This window comes from Miniopterus schreibersii (genome assembly GCF_964146895.1).
Source record: "Miniopterus schreibersii genome assembly, chromosome: 15".
NCBI lineage: Eukaryota > Metazoa > Chordata > Mammalia > Chiroptera > Miniopteridae > Miniopterus > Miniopterus schreibersii.
In genome coordinates, this window is record NC_138115.1 from 24,058,770 (window position 1) to 24,078,781 (window position 20,012).

Here is a 20,012-nt window from a genome sequence, read left to right on the forward strand (position 1 = left end):
TCTGACCTATGTGAACCTTCCTAACCACCCGAAATGCCAGGTGAATGCCCCCGTAGCTAGAACATAGGTCCTGTTCACAGAGCCCTCACAGGCCCCAGACTTGTGTTATTTCATGATGCTGATGGGGAAGTGGTGACCCTGTGGTCACATAGCTGGTCAGAACCCAGGAGGGCCTCACTCTGGTCTGCCTCTCAGTGCAGGGTACCTTGGCTGTCCAACCTATGGAGACAGCCATGCAGCAGAAAACAAGGTGGAAGGGCACAGAGGCCAACGGTGCCAGAAGCTGTGCTGTGTCTCTGCTGCTCATAATGCCACGTTTGCTGTATTTAATCACACCCACCCACACGCTTGCACAGAGACCACAACAGAGGCATCTGTGTTTAAGAAGAATAGCAGTGTGGGTGCAAATGTGGGCTTGGGGCCAGCCTGCTGGGGTTCAGGCTCAGAGCCCTGTGACCTTGGCCCTTTGCCTGTGCTGCGTACCTTGGTCTCCACATAAGGCTAATCATAGTCATCACCTCATGGGGTGACAGAGAGGGTTAATGCGTACAAAATCTGAGAACAGTGTCTACTGCAGAGTCATGCTTAATAAAAGTTAGTTATTTTGATCCCCATTTTTCAGAGGCAGAACTGCAATCTGAAAGCAAATGCCTGACACATAACTAGAACACAGGTCCTGTTCACAGAGCCCTCACAGTCCCCAGACTTGTGTTACTTCATGAAGCTGTCAGAACCACCTGGTGCTTGGGCGACATTTACCCACTTTATGGACAAGGAAAATACCTTGGCCAGTGCTGGAATGGCCTGGTATGGGGAGGGGCTCTGGCCAAGCCTCTGCCCCTGTGGGACATGGGGGCCATAATTACAGCATTTCTGTCACCTTTGCCCAGGTGTCCCACGATTTATTCTGCACGTTCATTAATGGTGCCTGCCCAGGCATTTGAGCCTAATTATTACGCTGTGAAGGCAGTGCCAGGAATATTAACAAGCGTGCCACCTGTTTCCTGGCATGTGGCCCTGTTGGTGCACCTGTCTGACAGCCACCCTGGCCCATGCTGAAAATGCATGGTGGCGCTTTCTTTTTTTGGCTCAGAAACATCTTGGAACCATCAGAGAGATGAGCTGTTTTCTCTGGCAGGGTTTCCTTTCCCTGTGGGGCTGTTTCCTGGCTCTTGGCCTGGGAGGGGGTCTGGTGAGGGTGAGGGGGTCTGGAGAAGGTAAAGGGGTAGGGTTGTGTTGGAAATCCCTCCTTTGCCACTTGGAAGCTGTGTGATGCTAGAACCATCGTTTTCACTCTCTGAACATCAGTGCCTCAGATTTGTTACAGAGCAACAATGAGGCAGTGATTCTACCCAACTAGCGTAGTTGAACAAAATCCAGCAAATTTTCTGATTCAGTGCTAGTTATTTTAGGCTCCCCAGGTGATGTCACCTGTGATAAGGTGAGGCCTGATGCCTGTGGAGCCCGGACCTCTGTGCCTAGTATGTAGTAGTTGCCCAATAAAGGCTGTTTCTCTTTTGGTGACACACGCCCAGCCCTTACCAGTTTACAGGACATTTTCACCTCTGTTGTCCCTAAAAGCAGCCTAATGATTGTCCTAATTCTTAATCACCATTTTCATTTTCCAATGAAGAAAATGAGGTCCAGAGTGGGGAAGTGACCACACAGAGACCACCAGGCCTTTTTGACCCAGAGCTCACGCCACTACCCTAGAGAAACGATCACCAGCCGTTTTTGCAAATGTTTAACCCCGGCAGAGGAAGGCAGCCCCACCTTATAGAAACCAGATTCTGTTCACAAACACACATACCCAATGATCTTGGACTCCCAGCCTTGTGCAGGGCCCTCCTCCCTGATCTGCCTGCATTTGTCCTCGCCTCCTGCAGTCCCTTCTCCTTCCAGCAGCCAGAGGACGGTGTTACATCGCAGGTCAGACCATGTCCCTTCTCTGCTCAAATGCTGCCCTGGCTCCCATCTCACTCAGAGGAAAAGCCAGAGTCCTTAGGAAGCCCTGCATTACACCCCTCACTCTCTCCTCTCACACCCCTTGGACACCCAGCCTTGGATATTCAGGCCTGCTCTGCCCCCTCCCTGCTGGAATACCCCCCTGCTGTGTACCTTGTCTCCACATAAGGCTTGTGCTGTGTACCTTGGTCTCCACATAAGGCTAATCATAGTCATCACCTCATGGGGTGACAAAAAGGGTTAATGCGTACAACGTCTGGGAACAGTGTCTATTGCAGAGTCATGCTTAATAAAAGTTAGTTATTTTGATCCCTTCCTCTTTTCAGCCTTTCTTCAAATGTCACCTTCTTAGTGAGGCCTTTTATAACCCCTGCGCTTATTTTTATCTTATATTTCAAATTTTTATTTATTTCTAAATGGCACATACATCTCCAACAGATAAAGACTTTTTCTTAAATATAATTACAATAATAACATCAACCCAACAGAATTAACCATAATTCCTTAATATCATCTCATGCCCAATCCTTGTGCATCTCATATCCCCTCTTGTCTCCCAAATGTCTTCACACTTGGCTTATACAAATCAGGATCCAGCTAACGTCCTCGTATTGCATTTGGTTGATGGGTCTCTTACGTCTCTTTTAATCTATAACCATCCCTTCTCCCTCTTTTTCCCCCCATTCTAATTATTTATTGGCAAAGCCTGGTCATTTGTCCTGTGGAGTGTCCTTGTGGTGTCATTTAATACATTCTTCTGTCCCTTGTACTTTCTGTCCACTGGTATTTGGGTCTAAAGCTGGATTTGATTCAGGTTTAATTTTGTAGGCAAGAACACATCATGGATGGTGCTATGGTCTTCCTTCCACACCTTTCTACATTCTTTCAGAGGCACACATGCCACAATGTTCCACTTTGGGTGATGCTAAGATGGGTCCAGGGATTCAAATGCTATCTGCCTGGTACCTCCCTCGTTCTGTCCCTTTCAGCCTTTCACTGATGGTCAATACCGTATCCTCACCTGAGGATATTTGGAGAGAAACAGAAACATCAATGTGAGAGAGACACATCTATCGATTAGTTGCCTCTTGCACTCGACCTGACCAGGGCCAGGAATTGAATCTGCGACCCAGGTATCTGCCCTTGACCGGGAATTGAACCCACCTTCCTTTGGTGCACAGGCTGATGTTCTATCCACTGATCCATACTGGCCAGGACTTTGTTTTTCTTTAATGTTTTTATTGATTTTAGAGAGAGAAGAAGGGAGAGGGAGAGAGAGAGAGAAACATTGATGAGGGAATCATTGATCAGCTGTCTCCCGCATACCCCCGACTGGGGATCTGGCCCACAACCCGGGCATGTGCCCTGACCAGGAATCGAACTGGTGACCTCTTGGTGCATGGAACGACTCTCGACCACTAAGCCACACTGGCCGGGCAGGTGGTTTTTCAGTTCTATTTTCTCTGCACTCATTTGCTGTGGTTCTTCTGTAAAGATTGGCTTTCTCTTACTAGGTTCTAAAACACTGTGTTCATACAGGAAGACTGACAAATACCTCACTTTTTCTCTTCATTTTCTGTTTATGGAATAATGAGGTGGTGCCTCAACTGCCTCCGAAGGGACCCCTGAGATTTTTTTTCTTTTGAGAATCACAAGCACATGGATTTTTACAGTTTTGCAGTCATTCTTCTTATTGACTTTCAAGTTGTCCTAGATATTGGCCAGCAGGCGCCCCCTCAAGCTGGCTTCTGTGTCCTTTTGACTTTCTGGTGACACGATATGTCCCAGGCTCATCTGGTACTTTTCATGCCCCAGTCCTGGAATCAGCCATTTCTCTGAGGAGCTCTGGGGGCCCTTAGAGTGGGAAGAGGTATTAGAGACCACAGTCTGGGTCCTGGGGAGACCACCCCCTTTACAAATGGCAACATCTCCCTCTGTACTCCGATACCCCCTCCCTGTTCCATTCATTTCTCACGTGTTTCACCTCTAACACACTGTAACGCCTATTCAGTTATTACATTTGTCATTTCTTCTCTGTCTTCCCCACTCGAATGTCAGCACCTCGAGGACTTGATTTTGTTCATGGCTGTGCCTCGGGGCATGGCACACAGAAGGTGCTTAATAAATATTTGTTGAGTAAGTGAATGGATGGGTGGATGGCGCCCTCATCCTCTCCCTCCCCCAGCCTGGAGAAGTGGTTAAGAGGGGTCTGCCCCCACCTCCCCTTCTCTAAAGCCTAGAGGCTTCTCTCTCATTTACATCTGAAGAGCTGGGAGACAGAAATGTCACTACTTGGGCCACAGGAAGAAAGGGCCTGGAAAAGATTAAAGGCATTTCTGATGAGATGTTAATTTGTTTCTGGAGCTTGTGGGGGTGGCAGCAACTGGGGTCTCTGTGGCTTTGTGAGGCTGAGGCAGGAATGGAAAAAGCAGAATGGAGGGGTGGAGGCTGCTCTGGATCTTTCATGGGCCGACCCTCCTCTCTATCCATGTATGGATCCAGCCCTGGGGGCGTCCTCACTGGTGGGGCTTGGGACATTTGCAGGGCATCCTCCAGGGTAAACTGGTGACAGGAAACCCTTCTAAGCCAGGCCTCTGGATCTCCCCCACCCCATGTGCCTCAGCACCTACCATCCTGTGCAGCCTTATTTATTGCTGTACTTTCCACATGTCCACCTGGGCCTTTTGTCTTCTCACTGAAGGCAGTACATGAGGTGGGGAGCCACCTGCCTCTTGGCCAGAGCCCCTGCTCTGGATTCAGACTGTCTGGGCTCCTTTCTCAGCTCTGTTCTTAGCAGTCTGCATGACCCCAGGCAGGCAGTTTCACCTCCATGGGCTAAGCCGACAGGGTGCTCAGCCCAGAGCCTGGCACACAGTAGGTGTTTTACAATGGCTTCTCTATGACGTGGATGAGTCAGTGGCATAGTTTGGTGACTGGCATCTGAGACCCTGTTTTGCCGGTTGCATGATGTGTGAGCCTGGGGGCATCTTGTTCCTTTCTGAGCCCTACTTTCCTCCTTTGGAAAATGAGGATGACTTTAGGACCATCCTGGTGCACTGTGAGGCTTGAAAGAGACATTTGCAGGAAGCACTGGATTCCTGACTTTCCTGTCTGACCTCAGCCAGGCTGTCACTGCTCTGGACCTCCCATCTCCATCTCCGCTCACACACAGGGGTTGGGCTGATGCCAAATAATCACAATATTAACAGCTGTTACTTATGTACTGAGCATGTACTCTGTGCTAGACTCAACTAAGTACTCTAGGTACATGATCTCATACAGCCCTCAATTGTATCAGACACAGGAACTGTTAGCCCCATTAGTCAGATGAGGAAACTGAGTCTTAGTGGGGCACACTGAGTCAGGATTCACTCAGGTCTGCCCATCTCCAAAGAGTTGTGTTCTTTGATTTCCTCCCTCACTGTTTGCTAAGTTGGAGCTTTTCTGTTCAGCAAGGGGAAGGGATGCCAGGTGTATTTATTGAATTCTTGCTGAATGCCTGGAGCAGTTGCATGTAGTCCCATCGACCCTACCAACCAGCCAGATGGGTGGATTTTATGGTTATCCCATGTTACCGCGAGGATAACTGTACAGGTTAGGAGTGAAAAGGCAGGGCCTTGGTCTCATTATTCTACACTGATGACCCCATCAAATGCCTCTGCGGACTACAGGGGACACAGAATAGGTGGACCCTGTCCTTGTCTTTGGCAGCTTCTGGCCTTGGGGGTGAGTAGACAACCTCAACCTGGAATGAATAGCATAAAAGCAAGGACTTCCAGCAAACAGGGATCTCAGAACGCTGAGCACACACATTCCCAGAGAAGTTCACCGGAGCCGGAGAGGGAGGGACCCTGCAGATGCAAAGGCCTGGGGGCTTCAAACAGTCCATCCTAGGGGAGGAGGGAGCGGGATTGGTAGATTGGGGCCAAAGAAGGGGTGGGCAAGGTGCGCATTTTGGGTGGAAGAGGACTTGCGGGGGCGGGGCACGGAAGTTTGCCGCGGGGTCCAGAACGCCCCAGAGCGGCACTGTCCAGCGGGGCTGGGGGGAGGCAGGGCCTCCGCCGCCGCGGCTCGGGGAGGATTATCTATTTTAGCAGCTCACGGAGGGCGGGGCAGCGCGCTCCCAGCCTCCGCCAGTTGGCGCGCGGCTCCGGAGCGCGGAGGAGAGCCGCGGAGCGCGGGCTCCGGGACCCCGGGACCTCGGCAGGTCGCCTCCCTGGCCCGGGGCCCCCAGGGCAGGAGGGGCGATGCTGGCTGTGTCACTCAAGTGGCGGCTGGGCGTGGTGAGGCGGCGGCCCAAAGGTACCGAGCCTGGCGGAGTGGGGCGCGGGGCAATCCTGCCGCCTGAGCGGCTGGGCGGCAGCACCTGGGTCTGGACGGAGGGCGAGCCCAGGGCCCAGGGGCGCCCCCCGCCCAGGCCTCCCCTCCCCGCCCCGCCCTGCCTGTCCCTGCTTCACCTTGACCTTACGTCTTCCGGCGCTTTTGGATTTCTCTTCCACACTCTTTGTCTGAGTGTCTCTAACTCTGTCTCTCCATCTTTCTCTCTGCCTCTGCCTTTTTCTCCCTCTCTTAGGTCTCTCTTGTCCTCGACTCCCCACCCCCACCTCCGGCCTCCCCAAGGTCTCTTTCTGTGTGTACCTGTCCCCCTCCCTCTCTACTTTTCTATGCCACAGTCCCCGTCATCAAACCCCTCACATGGCATGTCCTTGATGGTCTTTTCTTTCCTCTCTTTTCCGGGCATGGGGCTGTCGGGTCAGCTGGGCGGGCAGGGGCTGTGTGTGTGTGTGTGTGTGTGTGTGTGTGTGTGTGTGTGCAAGTACCAGAGTAGGGTACCAGGGGCCCTGTGTGGGGGCTGGGGGGAGAGGTCGAAGGCAGGACTTGGCCCTGGGCAAGAGTGAGTCTATGCTGAGTCCCAGCATGTGCAGGCTCCCACCCCTGAGCACGTGTCCAGCGCCCTGGAGAGCCCCTGGAGGGTGTTCAGGGTGGAAGATAGTCTGGGGTGCAAGTGCTGCTGGGGAGAAGTGTCTGGAGCTGGAAGTCAATCTCCCCAGGCTGTGTGACCCCAGGTTTCACTTATGGCCTCCCTGTGCTGCCATTTCTCCATCTACACTACAGCCTGGAGGGGAGGTGGGAGGTGGTGGGATCACAGGCTCTGTGCTTCAGGCCTCAGAACTAAGAATAATCATGCTGCTAACAAGAACAACAGTAGCAGACATTAATTCAGTGCCACTGTGCCAGGCAACGCATTAACTCATTAACTCCTCAGGACAGCCCTGCAAGGTTGGTCCCATCCTTATTCTGATTGTGCAGAGGGGGAAACTGAGGCACAGAGAGGTTGAATAACTTGCCCAAGGCCACACAGCTGACACAGAGAGGCTCTCAGGCCAGCTCTCACAACTGCCATGAGCATTTTCTAGACTCTGAGGGGCTTACACAGGGAGGGGCTGCCTCAGGAAGCATCAGGGGATAGCAGGGTCCATGGGGAGACAGAGGACTCTAGGCTCTGCACTGGCCCATGGCAGCTGGTGGTCTGATATCCTAGAGGTCCCTAAGCCCCTTCCACAGGGACAGCACAGCCAAAGCCTGGAGAGCATCAGGAACTGGGACTTTCCAGGGACTCCTATGTTGGGACCTCCCCTAAAAGAGAAGCCCCGTTTCCCATCAAAGCTGTTGTCCTATTCAGGTTCACAGACCCTGAGAACCCGGTGGGATCCTCCTAGGCTGGAGGGATAGGCAGACACATCCAGGGCTGCTCCAGATTTGAGCTTCCTCAGGATTTAGAGAACAATGAGGTTCTGCCCCCTGTGGAGATGCAGGAAGTGCTCACGGTTCCCAACAGACCTGGATTCAATCCTACCTCTGGCTCTTATTTCCTGTGCGGCACACTCAGAGCCTCAGTTTCCTCATTGGTAAAATGGACCCAAGAAAAGCCACCCTCCCAAGATTGCAGAGATAATTTGGGAAAATTGGGGCAGGGCCTGGCACACAGTAGAGCCCTGGTAATTTTTAATTCAATCTTCCCATCAGAGGCCCAGCCACTTTCTTCCTCTTACCCCTTACCGCCTGGCCCCACCCCTGCCCCATACACATACCACTGACCCCAAGGCGGTCATGTCTGGTACCAGCAACCCCCTAACAAGACATAAGAAAACAGAAGGGAGCATGTCCTGATCGACTGAGGGCACACTGTGTGCCAACTCCATTCCTTTACAGGGATTGAAATATTATATATATATTTTATTGACTTTTAGAGAGAGAGGAAGGGAGAGAGACAGAGGAACATTGATGTGAGAGTAAAACATTGATCAGCTGCCTCCTGCACACCCCCTACTGAGGATCGAGCCCACAACTGGGCATGTGCCTGACTGGGAATCGAGCCTGCAACCTTTAGGTGCATGGGATGGTGCCCAACCAACTGAGCCACACTGGCAAGGGCCCAGCCCATATTTTTAAATAGGCCTTTCTGTTTCCTATCTTATCTAGTAGTACCCCAAACTTCCTCACCCTGTGATTGCTTGAGGTGGGGTCCCTGGGCTATATGGCCAGCTGAGCCCCCTTCAGTGTCCCCCAGACTAGGATTTGAGGCTTTGTTTAAATTCAGAAGCAGCACTCCCTTCCTGGGCCTAGACTGGGGGAAGGAGGTGTTCAGTCCTGGCTCAGCTTCCCCAATTTCAATCGCAAGTCCAAGACCCAGGGGGAGCACCTACGTGTGCACACAGAGATGCGAGCACCTCTGCCATGCTGGACACATAGCGTACTGATCTCAGATAGTCCTGGCAATGTCATTCATAGTCTGCATCTGGAGGCCTGAGGAGGGGAGGGCCTGACTCTAACACCCATGTGTTGGACCTCAGTGCCTGCAGAGGACACAGACACTTCTGGGTCACTGTGTCTTCCTCCACAGCTTAGGCGTAATGACAGCACCTCCCCAAAGGGTAGAATTGAAGATTCTGGGAGATCAGATGAGTGAGGTTTCCCAAGGGGCTGTGCTTTGGCCTTTGGGAGCATAAAATGGCCAAGTTCATTTCAAAGAGCGAGGGATTTAATTTCATGTGTGTTCATGTGAGGAGGGCGGGATACGAAGAGCATAGGCCCTGGAGCCAAATGCTGGGTATAAATCTCATCTGTGCAAGTAGGGCAAATGGCTTTACCTCTTTGGGCCTCAGTTTTCTGTCTGTAAATTGGGGTTAATATTAGACCCTTCTTTATTAGGTAGCTGCAAGGACAACTGAGTTTTTAAAGTTCTAGGTGTGAGGTGAGGAGCTAGGGCTGTAGGGTTGGCAGAATCGGTGGATGTTGAGGCAGCAAAATGCCCTGTGCAATTTGCTCATTCGATAGCTATCTATTGAGTATCTATTATGTACCAAGCACTGTCCTAGGCCCTGGGGGTACAGCAGGGAACAAGACCAACCTAAATCCCTGCCCTTCTAGAGCCTACATTCTAGGAGTGACCGTGAGGGAGCAAGACATCATGGTGGTCATGCGTGCTATGGAGAAAGATAAGGCCGAGAGAGGGGATGGGGTGTGTGGGTAGCGGGGTGTGGTTTTAAATGGGGTGTTTAGGGGAGGACACCCTGAGCAGGTGATATCAGAACAAAACCCTGATGGAGATGAGGGAGGGAGTCATGTAGTTATCCAAAGGAAGAATGTGGATGGCAGAGGCCACAGCCAGTGCAAAAGTCCTGAGGTAGAATATATTGGGTGTTCCCAGGCTGGCAAGGCTAGAGCAGAGTGGTTAAAGGGGAAGGTAGGGAAGATAAACTCAGGGGGGCTCTGGGCAGGGGAAGATAAACTCAGGGGGGCTCTGGGCAAGGGCCTTTCCCTGGCCTCCCAGGCCAGGGTGGGCAGAGTGATGTATTGGAGGTGCAATTGGCAGTTTGCGGGATAACAAGGCTCTTAAGGATAGTAATTTCTTCTTCTGGCTGCATGGGGCCTTCTGAGCACAGGGAAGGGCTGTGCTGTGCCCCCCCCCCAGCTTTGTCCATCCGCCCCCTCTATGGTGCACGTCTGTGATGAATTATTCACTCCTTCCTCCCCTCTGTGATGAGGCACTCCTGTCTCCAACTCGCCTCCACATCCGGCTCCTGGCATTTTTCACACTGCAGCAGCTGCAGTGGGGTCTCAGATCTGACTTCCCAGGTGGAAACCAGCCCCCTCTCCCAGTGCCAGAACAGCACCCTGCTCCCAGGCCTCTGCCCCCTCACTGAGTGGGCGCCTGAAGTTCAGATCAGCCATAGTGTCTCAGGCCATGGGATTTCTTTCTTTGTCAAGGAGCCAGGGATAAACTCTCATCCTAGGAATTTCTCCTGGAATCCAGGCAGCCTGGAGTGAACCTCTGGATCTGTCCTTTGTTCCTCAAGCATTTATCGTGTACTTACTGTATGCTAGGCACTGTGCTATGTACTTCACATGGACTTTCTCATCTTCACAGCAGCCCTGTGAGCTGTGAACTAAATTGCCCCATTTTGCAGGTGAAGAAACCCAAAGAGGAAGAGCTTTCCACAGTCACATACCTAGGAAGGAAATGGGGGAGTCTCCGAGCCAAGCTGGCTGACTTCAAAGCCCAAATTGCTCACCATGGGGCATTTCTCAGTGGTCAGTTATTCCGTCTCCCCCACCAGGATCAGGGTTAGTGTGTGGCTACTAGTCTGTCTTCTCCAGGCTTCTCCAAGGTTCTCTGCCCTCACTCTGCTCCCTCTGCCTCAGGACAGCCCTGCAGAGAGAGTGATAGGATCCTACAAGGTCCCCCTCCAGATCGAGCCACCCCACTTCTCAGGGTCTCTCACAGTCCCCACCTGGTCACCACCTCTGTCCATGCCCCAGCCTGTCTGTGTCCTCCCAGGACAGAGCAGGCAGATAAGCCCGTTCCCTCCCAGATTCCAAGCACTCACTTTGGGTGAATGTCCTGATAGCACATTCGCCTTGTCTGTGTCACCCACCACAACCAGCTAATGTCCCAGCATTGTTTCCGTTTGTCAGCTTGAATGTTCAGTTCAGCGGAACCATCTGCCTGTCTTAATTGCCCAGATAATTGTGAAGCCGCTGGCCCTGTCTCCCTCTCTGGGGAGATGGCCTGATGGAGCGGAAGGAATGTCCATCAGACAGGAGACCAGGGCTGACCCCACTCTCTGTGGTCCTTGAACAGGTCCCTGCTCCTCCTGGCCTCAATTTCCCTTCTTTGCCTCTCACTCTGCTCTCCCATGGCTGGAAGCCTCCTCTTAGCCTCTCCATATCTGCCTCCTTGCTCCCCTTGAGCTGACCTTGTCTCCCCAGCCCCTGCATTTTGCTGTCTTGGCTGAGGTGGCGGTGACTCATAAGCAGATGTGTGGGCAGGTGGGTGAGTGAGGGGGGGCATGCACCCCACCAAAGCTCACAGCCACACAACTGAGGCAGCTGGAGTCCCTGCAGGCTACCTTGTGGAAAGTCCCTGTCCCTCTCTGAGTCTCAGTGCCCCATTTGCAGAATGGGTCTATTGAGGAAGGTTTGAAGCTTGGAAACAGCCGGGGATCACTTGGAGCCCAAGCTGAGGACTGAGGTTAGGGGGTCCCAGGCTGGCTGAGGTTGGAGCTGAAGCAGCCCCCAAGAGAAGTATCCTACTCCTACCCCAGCCCAAACATGTACCCCCATTTTATACATGGGGAGGTCAAGGCCAGTTTTGTTCAAGGTGGAGCCAGGATTTGAACCCAGGGACCCTTTAAGGTCCCTGTGGTGCTGCTACTGGAGGAGGGGATGCTAACAGGCTGGCAGGGGGCAGACTAGAATGTTCACCACTTTGGTGTCAGGCTCATCTGGGGAAAGATGGGCAAGGAGGAGAGGACATCTGATGAGTTGACAAAAGTGGGACTGAGGGCTTTGGAGACTCATATGAGGCATCAACCAGCAAGAGGATCAGGGAAGGCTTCCTGGGGGAAGGGACAGTGGTGCAATCTTAAGGACTTGCAGGATTTGGCCAGGAAGGTAAGGGATTAGAGGGAGCACATTTCTGGGCAGAGGTGGGCATGAGTGTAAAGGCTGAGAGGTACGAGTGGGCTCAGGGTGCTTGGTGCCGGGGAGGCGAGACTGGAGATGGTGGCAGGCTGGTTCTGGAACCAGTTGGCAACCACGCAATGATTCTTCCTGAACAGCACAGAGGATGCCATAGAGTATGGGTGCCTCAGATGTTGGGCAGCAGGCACTGGCCCAGAAATCTCAGGGTCAGACCTTGTCCTCAAACAAGTGGCCCCTACAAGGGCCCACCTCTAACCCTGCAGAGCCCACACCCCAAGCTTGGACCAGAGAGGACCTGCCGCCTGGATCTCACTGGTATATTCTGAACTGGGCTGTGTGGGGTCCCTCCCAAGTTAGCACCCTGCCTGAGCTTCCACCATTAGTCCACAACTCCAGGGTTCTCTTTCAATAGTTGAGTCTACCAGGAGGGCTCAAAATCAGATAAAATTGTCACACAAAGCCCTTTTGAGGACGCTTCTATTGAACTGTGATTAAGGCTGTGGAGCCAGAAGCCCGAGTTCCTCAGCCTCTTATCCTCTGAACTTGTTTCCTCGCCTGTAAAAAGAGATTCCAGCCTGAAGCAAACACCACCAGAGATGAAAAGCACGCTGAAATTATAGGGGACTAAAGACACACATATGAACACCACCCCAGACCGATGGGGTGAATAGCCACCTGCTCTTTCCAGCCACACAGGATGGGAGGGGAGTTGGCGGGTCCCCACTGAAGCCTCTCCTGCAAGGCTCAGAGGCCATGACCTGGGACCAGATACAGCCCCTGAGACTATGCAGGGCAGTCCTGGGGCAGGGGTCTTAGGGCCTGGGGAAGCCACAGGAAGGCAGGCTCCAGCTCAGGGTATCAGAGTGACGCTCATCCCTCACAACTGTTTAGGAATAAAGTGGGCTGCTCATGAAGTGGTGAGTTTCCAATCTGTGGAGTTATACAAGCTGTACCAGACAGCAGAAAGGATTTCCTGCAGCAGATGGAAGTGTTAGAGGGGATACATTATTGGTTTCTTTCCAGTGTAGCCATCCAGAGATTATGCACATTCATTATTGATTTTTCATTCACTTATTCAGCAAACACTTAGCGTTTACTGTGTACAAGGCCCAGTCCTGGGCATAGGGTCAAAATCAATGAGCTGGACAGTTGAGGATCTCCCATTTAGTGGAAAAGAACAGGTGAGCAAATGCATTGGAGGAAAGGCTGTGAAAGGGTAAAGGGGATCCACTTGGTGTAGTCAGGGTGGGCTTCTTGGTAGAGGCAGTTTTTAGGTTGGGTTCAAAGGATGAAAGAGGGGGAGAGGTCTCCAGGCCGGAGGAGGGAGCACCTGATTCTGATGATCGGACCCTCAACCCCTCCTAGCTGGAGGCCTTGGCCAAGTTCCTTCTCCTCTCTGGGCCTCAGTTTCTCCTCTGTAAAATGGGATCAGCAGGGCTTTTGAAAGATTCCAAGAGACCCTGCACATAAAGTGCTGGGTGCCCAGTAAGCGCTCTATAAATGTTAGCCTCTTCCCTTTTAACCTGGGGCATTTGCACTTGTTCTTAGAGGGTAGAAGGCAGGATTCCAAGCATCGCACAGTCTTAGCTGCCAGGCTGAACCTTGGCCTGAGGCCAGTCTCCTCCTTTACTGGGCATGAGGACGCAGGAAAAGGGCTGTGCCTGGCTCTCCCAAAGCCTCGTTGATCACCAGCCACAAGAGGGCGTTGCTGTAATTAGACTCTGGTGTGCTGAGGCTCCAGCACTACCCCTGATAACTTAGTTCCTCTGCGGCTGCACTGGCCCTCTGTGTGCCCCAGCCTCCCATTATCTCACTGGAGGAGACTCAGGCGAGCCTGCTCCTCCTTAAATGCCATCCACATAGCGGCCACAGTGCCAGGAATGCCCCATTCAGTGCATTCCCTTCCCTGAAGCAGGTCTGTATCTTTGGGACCCAGCCCACTCGCCTGTCCAGCCCGCCTGCTACCTTGCAGCCCTCTGACCTGCAGTGGTGGTTGGTACCTTTCCCTACACATGCTGTGCACCTTCCCACCTCCCACCCTTTGCCCAGGTTGTCTCTTCTGCCTGGAATGCCCTTTCTGCCTCATCTTTGAGTGTTTTGTTCTTTTGTCCCTCAAGGGTTAGCTCAGATGCCACCTCCACCAGGCAGTTTGCCCAGACTTCTCCTCTAAGCCACCTTGACTCTTGGCCCCTTTGTTGTTTGGGCTCCTAGCAGGTCCTCTTTGGGTAGAGTCCCTTCTGCAAGAGACACTGGTGTTCTGACATCATGTGTAATGTTCTCGGCATAGAGCATCCTGTGTGAACAGCAGCTTGGGAACCCCTAACCACAGTCCCTCTGTCCTTCCTGTATCCGTGTGCACGAGTGGGCTGGTGAGAGCACCTCTTTGTGTGCATTTCTCAGGAGACTCTGGATGGGGTTCTTATGTAGATGGCATCAGAAGTGCCTGGGTTCCAATCCCAGCTCACCCTTCACGCTCTGTGTGACTATAGCAAGTGGCTGTACCTCTCTGGGACCTATTTTCTCATCTCTGAAGTGGAGATGTTGTGGGGATGAAATGAGAAAATAAATGTAAAATGCTGAAAATGAAGCTTGGCGCACAGTTTCTGCTCCACCTTTAACTGAAGAGCCATCAGCTGGGTTCCTCCCATACTGAATCTTTCTCTCCCATGGTCTGCGCACATAGTCTGTCAGGCTGTGCTCTCGCAGTCACCTGAGACCCTTCCATCTTGTATGCCCCCTTTTCCTCCAGGGCTGGAGGAAGCTGCGGTGAGGGGCACTGGGAACTAACAGTTGTCAAGTCTGGGCCACAGCCTGGGAGTGGCCCATGGGTGTGATGTTATCCCTGAAGCACAACTCAGCCTGCCCTGAAGTCAGGTGAGGGGCACTGGAGGTGGGAGGAGATGTTGGGCAACTTGGCCGAAGTGGGGGCCACAGCCAAACAGCACCCCCTACAGGGGGATCACCTAGTGCCCCTCACCTGGGGCTGGTGGAATCACAGGATGGGTCTCAGTTTCCCTATAGGTAAAATGGAGACAATGCTCACCTTACAGAAAGTTTAGCTACCAGGCGGGGAGCGATTTCCTGGCCTGACCTCCTGGATGGTATGAGGAGAGAGGGAGGAAGAAACAACTGAACAGCAATAAAGGGTTTATCTTATCCTCAGATCGCCATCTCTGCACCCAGACTTCATTTCCGGCTGTCACTCAAGGTCCCTGTTGGGCTCAGGACATGGCTTGCCTGTGGTTATGATGGACTCAGCCCTGGGGCTTGAGAGGCAGGAAAGAGGCTGGGGTCCAGGCCCCTGCTCTGCCTTCTCTGGGTCTTGATTTTTCCATCTGTGCAGCATGGGGTCGGTTGGTTCCTAATTGCAGTGGCCACTGCCCCCGGGTGGGTGAGGGTCAGGGATGCCAGAGGTTCTTAAGTATGGGAGACAGCCCAGCACACCAGAGAATGTCCCAATGGTGGTGCCAATGGTGCCCCATTAAGAGGCACCAAGAAGGACACTGCAGGCCTGGCCCCATGTAGGGAAGACGTCATTAGTGTGAATTGGACAGTCACAGGCTGCAAAGCCTTCCAAGGTTTCTGCCCCTCACTCCTCATGGGTGGGGAAGTAGAGGCCCAGACAGAGTGACTCGCCCAGAATCACACTGCTGGCAGAGCTGGGATTTGAACCCAGGTGCATCTGACCTTCTAGTTTTGCCTCTCTGGTCTCTTTCTCAATGTTGGTGCGATACTTGTGGCAGGAAAGTAGATGAGTGAATGTTTTCTGATTCATTAATATGTAGTCTTCCCAACCCTAGGAGCTGGGTGCTTTTATTATTCCCATTCTACAGACAAGGAAGCTGAGGTCCAGAGAAGTTTAGACATGTGCCCAGGTCACACAGCAATCTATCCTCCAATGTCTCACAAAACTTGAGGATGCAAAAGGTGGCAGGGCCTTTTCTGACCATGGAGGGGCTGCCCACTGGATCAGTGGCCCTGCCAGCTCCCCTAGGGTCCCCAGTCCCCATCAGGGGCCATCCACTGCATTGGAAATGTGGAGCAAATTCTGTGACCTGGAGCTTCTGGCCACTTGGGCACCTAACAGGCCTGGCTTCCAGCCACCACTTACGCCCAGCAATCGGCCCCTCTTTTCTCTGCTTCCTCAAGGTTTGTTTGGCAGCCTTGGATGAGAGAGGTCATCTTTGGAGCCAGGCAGCAGCTCCTCCTGCTCTTAGGCCAGCTCCCAGGGCAGATCCTCTCCCTTCTCCCTTGGCTAAGCTCAATGTCTGAAGTTCTTGCAGAGCCTTTTCGTCCCCTTACTCTACAACTATCTGTGGCTCCCATTGCCCACAGGAGGAAAGCTAAACTCCTAATACTGTGCTTTGAAATTTCATCTGCCTCCCCTGGGACCTTGTTAAAATTTGGGTTTGGATTTAGCAGGCCAGGGTGGGGCCTGAGCATTACTGACCAGTCCTGGTGATGCCCAGGCTGCTGGTTCTCGGACCACACTTGCAGGAGTGAGACCTCAGTAGATCCTTCATGACTTGGCTCCATCTCCACTTCCTGCCTGGCCTTCTCACTAGTCACATGGGATTTCGTTCATGGACTCACATCTGCAATGGCTTTTTCTTTTCTCGATATGTTCCTTCCCATCCTTCAAAGTCAGGCTCAAAAGCACCTCCTCAGTGGACCACCACCAGAGCTAGCTACTCATCTGCTCCCCTGGACCCCTTTACAAGCCCCTGAAATTCGGAGAGGCCCATATCAGCACCTTTAAGAACAGACCTCTTGGCCTTGCTGTGTGGCTCGGTTGGTTGGAGCATTGTCCAGTACACCAAAAGGTTGCAGGTTTGACTCCCGGTCAGGGCACATACCTAGGTTGCAGATTTGATCCTGGGTTGATGTTTCTCTCCCTCCCTCCCTCCCTCCCTCCCTCCCTCCCTCCCTCCCTCCCTCCCTCCCTCCCTCCCTCCCTCCCTCCCTCCTTCCCTTCCTTTCTCTAAAAATCAATAAACATATCCTCGGGTAAGGATTAAAAACAACAGACCTCTTAGATGTGAACCTAGCTCCTCCACCCTTACAGCTGGATGAACTTGGGCAAATTATTTAACCTCTCTGGGCCGATTATTTACTTAAACCCTGCCTTGTTTCAAAATGGACTAACATACTCTTGGATAAATCAAGTGCTTGGCGGGCTGACAGGGACAGAGGGCAGAGGGAAGACACCGTTTCCCATCGGTATCCTGGTGTTTCGGCGCTCAGGGCCTGGCATGGCGGACACCCAGGGAAACACTGAATGGAAGCTCTCCCAGAACCTGCAGCATGACCTTTGCAGGAGCCTCTCATCCACAAAAGTAAATTCCAGAGGAGCAGCGAGAAAGACAAACACGGCGAGGTTTCCGGCAGCCCGTCTTAATCGCTCATTTAAATGCATCTGTATGGAGAGCAAACATTTTCTTATGAGAGAGGGTGGATGTAACTCTAAAATCTTGTGCGCCATGAAGCCCTCCTCCCTGAAGGGGCTGTAAATGGGGGGAAAAGAGAGCAAGGATCTGTTAGAGCAGTTTACTTGCCCAGAAGTCTTTGTCCCTTCCAGCCTGGCGTGGAGCTGGGACTGCCCCAAAGTGGCCCTCGGTACCCTGGGGATGGTCAAGGTCTTCATCCAGTGTCTTGTCCTGGCCATCGCCTAGGCACCGTCTCTGCCTGACCCAGTTACAGGTCCTCCCTCTCTGACCCACCTTACCACACCTTCCGTGGCTGAGATCTTGGCGTTTCTCTTTGACTTTTGGCCTCACTGCTGGCCCAAGGGAACTTCACCTGGAACCTGGACCCTGCCCCCTGGGACCTGCCTGTAGCCACCTGAAGAGGGAAGTACCTCTAGGAAGAAAGCAGCAATGGAGGAACATGACCTATGGATACAGGGGTATAAGTGGCCCCACCCCAGATTTAGAGTCTGGATTGTTCTGAAGGTGCCATCAGTGTTGGGTTGGTAGGAGCCAGAGTGGGTGGCCCAGGAATTGTGGGCTGGATTTTGTGGTGGGAACCCCTGCTCAGGAGAGAATCTAGAAGAAACTTCCAGTCCCTAACCACTGGGAAGCACTTTCCCACTTGCTGCAAGACACACAATTACTGTGAGACCTGCTGGTTCCCATGCATCCAAGAATGCCATGGGAGCCAGGACCTTGTCTGCCTCATTCTTTGCTGCATTCAACCGGATGCACCATGTCGTCGCAGGCTTTGACACCCACCCTTCTCCACAGACCTATGTGGTGTCTGTCTGCAGTTGGTACCAATACACATGGGTGGGATGGAGAGCAGGAGCAGCTGGAGAGCTGGAGGAGGGTCAGGCCTGAGCTGGCACAGAGGGATCTAGGAGTGTGCAGGGCTGAGGCCCAGCCGGGGCTGGAGTTGTGACCAGCTGCTCTTGCCTATCAAGGCCAGAAGCAGGCAGATCCTGAGCCCAGCTCCCTCAGTCTTCCCAGAAAGCTAGGGGGATGCTCCATGTGGCAGGCTGCTGGGCTTATCTTCCTCAAGCCCTACCTTACAGAAAAGGAAACTGAGGCCTGGGTGAGGTAGTTATATCCACCTAGAATGTCATGGAAGCGCCCAGGGGGCTCCAAGCCCAAGGGATCTAACCTGGGACCTACAGACTGCCCTGGCATCATCCATTGGCTACACTGGTTTATGTCTTGGGATTCTGTTGGCATCCGCTATTTACAGAAAAAAAGTTTGAAAGGCACTGTTCCCCCTCTCTGGATGGAAAAACTGAGGCCCGGGGAGAGCAATCACTTGCCAAACTCCCAGGACAAGTTAGGAGCTGAACTGGACCTGGGGTCTGTCTGCCTGAGGGCCCTGGGGGAGACCCCATGCATGCCATCTTCAAAGATCTCCTGCCCAGGCTATGGGGGTGAGGGTGTTGAACCCATCCAGGAGCCAGAAATGACAGCAGTATGTCCCCTTTAAGCAGAGAGCCGCCTGCTTCAGTGGGTGGACTCAGTACCCAGCCAGTGGGAGCTGGGAGCTTCCCTCCCACAGCCCCTCCCTGCTGAGGGTGTGGGAGGGGCCGAGCAGCGTGGCTCCCAAGGGAGTCAGTGGGCAGCAGGGACAATAGCAGACATGCTGTGTGGGCTCAACCGGGAGACCCCTGGAGAGGCCGGTAAGTAATGGGGGACCTGTATTCAGAGTGGTAGGGCTGGTTCCTGGAACTGCTGCCCGAGAGGGGACTGGGATGGCTAAGACTGGGACTGCCACTCCCCAGAGACCCAGGGCTTGGAGAGAGTGCAGGGACACCTGGCCAGGGTGAGCAAGTGACAGGGCTGTCTGACACTGGCTGCTGTCCTGCAGCAAGGGGCTGAGTCCCCTGGGCTGCCGAGCACTGCAAGGACAGCAGGTAGGTCTGGAGTTCCAGAGGGCAGTGCTCAGCCCCTCAGGGGTGCCTCAGGGATGGCATCCACCTCTGCAGAAGCTGGTAGGAGAGTTCTCTGCTGAGAGGTGTGAGAGCAAAGGTTTGGTGTGGAGGCAGCTCCTGGACCTTGCAGCAGAAGGAAGAAGCCCTGGCTGGGGGTCTAGTTGGTGAATCCTGGGCCGCTGGGTAGTAGGTGTCACACAGCTGCCACATTCATGGGTGGGCCAGGACTGGAACTCAGGGAAGCTCTGGGACAGACATAATTGCTCTATCATCTATCTATCTATCTATCTATCTATCTATCTATCTATCTATCTATCTATCTATCATCTATCATCATCTATCATCTATCTATCTCTATCTATCATCTATATCTGTCTATCTATCTATCTATCTATCTATCATCTATCTATCTATCTTTATCTATCATCTATATCTATCTATCTATCTATCTATCTATCTATCTATCTATCTATCTATCTATCTATCATCTATCATCTATCTATCATCTATCATCATCTATCATCTCTCTAGTTTACTGGTCTGGCCTTACTTCCTTCAAACCACCCAATAGAGAGTTTGTCAGGAGCCAGAACCAAGTCATCCTTCACTCTCTGCCCTGGGGCCACCCTTGTCAATCCCTTCACACACTCGATATACTCTTGACTTTACC

At 52.7% G+C, this 20,012-nt stretch overlaps 1 protein-coding gene across 3 annotated transcripts in view; it reads left to right on the forward strand.

Annotated features, from left to right (window-relative positions):
* Positions 1–6,212: 6,212 nt before the first annotated feature.
* GRIP2 (glutamate receptor interacting protein 2) overlaps positions 6,213–20,012 on the forward strand; it is a gene marked incomplete at its 5' end in the record, with an annotated part of 52,377 nt that continues 38,577 nt past the window's right edge. For 2 of the 3 annotated variants that reach the window (XM_081159327.1, XM_081159329.1), the window contains one exon: positions 6,213–6,267. In XM_081159327.1, coding sequence (XP_081015453.1) covers positions 6,213–6,267 — 55 coding nt within the window. Of the gene's footprint in view, positions 6,268–19,027; positions 19,091–20,012 lie in introns of those variants that run through there. The other variant, XM_081159328.1, reaches the window with a different exon arrangement.